This window comes from Merops nubicus, unplaced genomic scaffold (genome assembly GCF_000691845.1).
Source record: "Merops nubicus isolate BGI_N331 unplaced genomic scaffold, ASM69184v1 scaffold9512, whole genome shotgun sequence".
In the NCBI taxonomy this organism is placed as follows: Eukaryota; Metazoa; Chordata; class Aves; order Coraciiformes; family Meropidae; genus Merops; species Merops nubicus.
In genome coordinates this window covers 166466-171266 of record NW_008591564.1, presented here as the reverse complement: position 1 = coordinate 171266, position 4801 = coordinate 166466, and the positions used below count along the sequence as shown (strand labels likewise).

Genomic DNA, 4801 nt, shown 5'->3' with positions numbered 1-4801 from the left:
CATGAGACCTCTCTCTATTTAGCTTTGGAGAAGATATTCCAATTTCTATGAACAGGAAATACCAATCAATTTTTCATGCAGTTTGTAAGGGGGGTATGAGTTGTTGGATTTTTTTCTTTTAGAAGAACTGGCAGAATGTGTGACTCATGTTTAAGATTGAACTATTTCTGGTTTGTTTTGGGTGTGTTTTTTCTTTTTTTTTTACCTTGTCTATGTACTTTTCTTTGCCACAGTGGCACTCAGTGCATAATAATCGTCCATATGGCATGAACAGCTATATGCTGCATTTATAACATTTCAGACAAACATAGAGCACCTAAATCCTAGCAGCTTCCTAAAACCCTTGCAGATTCAAGCTACTATTTTCCATGCTTCAGCTAAAGTTACTAGAGTATGTTTGGTCTACATAGCCAGCCTTATGAGATGGAGATGAAAGAGGTGCACAGAAATGACATTTATTGTTGATACATATATTGTTGGAAAAATACTGATAAGCCTAAAAGTTACAGTAAAAGGACAGGAGGTTTGAGGAAGGAGCTTAATGAGGACAGTTTTATTTTTCCTTATCTCATACCAGCTTCTCAACTGTATAAATTAATGTAACACCATTGAAATCAATAGATATATATATCAATCCATATCATTTGAGAATTTGGCCAGTTCTTTATGGTTGTTGTAAATACACCTGTAAATTAAATCAGGCATTCTGGTCTCATTCTTTCCCTCTATCCTGTCCCAGTATCTGTAGAGCTAAGTGTTCAACTACTTTACCCCTACTTTACATAGTCCAGCTCTAATGTCAAAGTGATGAATTAAATGACTCCAGAGAAAAACAGAAATAAACTTAGGAACATTGAAATATCCAGGAACCCACAGCAGAAATCAAGTGTGCATGTGGATTTTTTTTTTTTTTTTTTTGTGTGTAGGGTGGGATAACAGGTCTCTTGAGCTGCATAAGTGAACTGTGGCTGCCAGGTTCTTGTGCAGAGAATGAGGCACCGTGATTGTTGTGAGTGTTTCCTGTGCAGGGTGGTCTTTTCCAAAAGAAAAAGAAGTTAGCAAAAAAAGAACGTTTAAAAGAAAATTACGAAAAGAAAAAAAAAAAAAAAGAAGAAAAATGGAATAAAGGGAGGAAGGTTAGGGGAGTAAGAGTAAGAAGAAATTGCAGTGTCCATCAGATGAAATATTCCCGTTTGCACTCGCTCACTGTGTTCTGCAAGTCAATGTCAGCTTTAAAGGAGCTCTCGAGGTTTTCTGGGTATTCCTTCGCCTTTGTCTGGCTACTTCGATGTGCTTGTTTGTGCTGATAGAGTAATCTGCTCATGATGGCAATGATGCAAAAGATGATGAAAATCACAACTGCAATTATACCTGAAGAGGGGTAAAAAAGAAAGAATAAAAAGAGTAAAAGCCATAACCAAACCCCAAAATTACCTCACCTCAAAATTTACTTCAAAAATACATTACCAATGCACAACTAATTGATATGACGAGCAGTTCATCAGTTTGTACACAATCTTCTGACTATTACACTCTCCCTGGTTCTCTTTATTTCTAATTTGCCACCTTAAGTAAGACCTAAAGCAGCAAGCACTGATGTAATTGACTTCTAATTTCAGTCAAATTCTGTTTTAACTAGCAGTAAAGTTGGGCCAGTGTGTTCCTTTTTTTTTTTTAAAAAAAAAAAAAACCTAGATCTGTATGCTCACTCATATTCCTGCTCTTTTGTATTTTCTTCTGTGTTATCTCTGGAAACCTTGAATGAGACTTGTACACTTTGGATAATAGCTTCTAGATACTATCAAAGGCAGCTCCCTACAGGGCATCCTATAAAATAAACAGAGCTAAAGTGCCTCCCAGGTTGCTAAAGGAAACTGAAAATCATGCATGAAGCTATGAGGACAGCGTTCCATAGTATATAAATGCCTCCATATGAACTAGTGAGTTCCACTACACCAACATCTTGGAAAGAGAGAGCTCAGAAAATACAGGACGTGTGAATACTGTGTTGAGACTCCCATGGAAGTGATGTATAGAATAGATACTAGTGAGCTGTGTCTCAGATCACAGCATCACATGGAATGAGAGACGTTGGAAGTGACCTCTAGAAGTCATTCTGTCCAAATGCCCTGCTCAAGCACTCAGAATAGACAGATTTTAGTTACATTTTGGAGGACTGAGGTTCTTGAAAATACTTTTTTTGGGTGATATCCAACATCATGTGCTGTCACTGATGGCTTCATCTATAATGCAGGTGCCTATCTAAGTACCTTGATACAGATATGTGCTAATAAATACAGCAAATACTAGACCTGCATTAGATTACAAAAAACTTGGACCAGATTTTATGTGGCCCACATTTAAAGGACCCTAGATTTTTCCCTTGACAGAATTATTTTTCAGTTGTAATCTTTAAAAATAAAATTACCTCCAATCACAGCTGAATCACTTCTGACTGCATTCGTAAGAGGCTCTCTCTCATCTGTCTTCCCAAAAGGATCTGCAGTTGGTTAAACAAAACAGGACTTATTTTCTGTAGCAACTATATTCATTTTCTCTGTGGCTTAGACAGAGGCATCATCTTATTGTCATGAATTCTAATCTGTTTCCAAAAGATGTGATTTGGGGAACAGGAGAATCAAACCAAAAAGCTCTCTGAAAAATAAAGTGAGCTTGCAGGACAATTTTCTTCTACATCTTCAGGAGTAAAGTCTGCTAAGGGTATATTTAAAACAAAACAGAAAGGCTCACACTAAGATTTGAACTAAATAGCTTCTTGGGAGATTGGTAGCTTTTCTCAGTCAGAGCTTACTTTTTCATTTATTTATTTATTTAAACCTAAGAAACAATCTCAGAAAGAAGCAAGAGGAAGGGAAGGCTAGACAGATTTAGATCTGACCTATGTTTGTAGATGTAGATAAACAAGTCAATTTTAATCTCATAAAAAAAAAAAAGTCTCTGCTTGGGATAACTTTTTAGAAGGGATTTTATTTTTCTCCATTGCAGAAATACAGTGATCAAACTGGATTCACACAGAGAGGGGCCAGGAATGAATTTCTATACTAAGCGCTCCTTGATGTTGCATCTCTCTTCTACTCTCACCTATAAATGACAACTGTTGAAACACTGGGCCAAACACAGTCTACATGTTGGGAGTTTCAAATTCAGATCCAAACCTGAGAGGTTAAGCCCTCCCTGAAGTCAGTGGAGTTATAGCAGTGTATCTACTTTGGTCCTGCATGTTTCAGAAAATGCTGTGTTTTATACTGCTAGGTGAATCCAGCTTTCCTGCACCCTCATATTTTTTTTTTTTTTTTGTTCCCTTTCAGCTTACCCTCTCGTTTTACAAGATTCCTGTCTGCATCTCTCTCCACTGGAAGCCTTCAGACTGTCATACAGAGGCTGTACGTGAGAGTTACAGATGACTCTCTCAGCTATACGTTATACCGCCTGAGCAAACTGAACTTTATGGTGCGAAAGGTGGAAGCCCAATTGGGAAATTTGATGTTACAAGGTTTATTGTATTTGAACATCCTTGCCTTAGTAGCTGACTCCCCTATATTTTGGTACCTCTTTGACCAAGAAGATGTTTTTTATTTAAATAAGCAACAAATTCATATTTGTGTACCAGGAAGTGCTGAATTTGTAGTGATGGTGGCTTTCGGCTGTTTAGGTTTGCAAAGGGGGCAGTTTCTCTTTATTCTCTATATCACTGATACCAGCCCCAAAGATGTGCAAAGGCATCAGCCATAAAGAGGCTTTCACATTTAAAAAGATGCAACTTTACTGCTAGTTTTAGGGGTGAAAGTATTTTTCATCAAACACAGCCATACAGAAAAATCAGGGTTCCCCATATTTGCAGCTCATAGACTGAGCTACAGGCACAAAAGGGACTTCTGGGGCCAACAGAACAACTCCAGTATACCCATTATCGACATGAATAGTGTATTGCCAATGACAGATTTGGACACTCAGGGTGAGACGTATTTACAAGAGGCCTCTTCCTTGGAGTTTGGGTGCCTATAGTGATGTTGCCAAGAACTAAATACTCATGGCAATGCTTCATCTCATTTGCTACATTTGTAAGACTGGAACAGAGATAAAATTTGTTTGCTTACACATAAATACACATAGCATCATAGAAAACATTAGGTTTGGAGGGGAATTTGGGGGATTACTTAGCCTAATCTCGAGCCTTTGAACCTAAGCTCAAGGACCCCTAATGTCTCCTGGACCCCTCTTCTTACCAGGGCTGAATCCCATGGGATTCTTCCAAGCAGGTCCATGACCAAGTCAAAGGTTGTTCTCCTGATGTCGGAGGTTGCAGTCATAATCTGTGCTTTTTTTCCTTCCTCTCAGTATCCTAAACTCCAGTCTCATAGCTGCTACAGCCAAGGCTGTCCCTACACATCCCTGGTCAGTTCATCCTTGCTTAGAAATATCAGTCCAGCACAACCAGCACAGTGAGACAGGGACTTGCACTGTTTAAGCTGACTTTCAGAAGCAAAATTTTTTATGTAGTTTTTTTATGAAAGTCTTTGGCAGTTTTTTGCTTTCAATAAATGAAGACCTGCTTTTCAGCTAGAGCAGACAGACAGCTGAAGTCTCCACCATTCACATAGCTGAATCTGCTCTGGCATTTCAATATACAAAAAAAATAGCATAGCAAACTCCTATTATTCAGTGTAGAATTCAGAATAACAAAATTTTACATGTGCCTCAGGAAGGAAGAAGGTGATTTGCAGATCTTTGTTAAATATCAAAACCACAGTAAGTCACGTTTCATTTTGTTTCCTAATCA

At 38.1% G+C, this 4801-nt stretch overlaps 1 protein-coding gene across 1 annotated transcript in view; it reads right to left on the bottom strand.

Annotated features, from left to right (window-relative positions):
• Window positions 1-1174: 1174 nt before the first annotated feature.
• LOC103782538 (contactin-associated protein-like 5) overlaps window positions 1175-4801 on the bottom strand; it is a 160282-nt gene continuing 156655 nt past the window's right edge. Inside the window, exons 20-21 of the mRNA XM_008950307.1 lie at window positions 2429-2500; window positions 1175-1371 (exon numbers count right to left, since the gene is read on the bottom strand). Of these exons, the coding sequence (XP_008948555.1) occupies window positions 1175-1371; window positions 2429-2500 (269 nt within the window). The remainder of the gene's footprint in view (window positions 1372-2428; window positions 2501-4801) is intronic.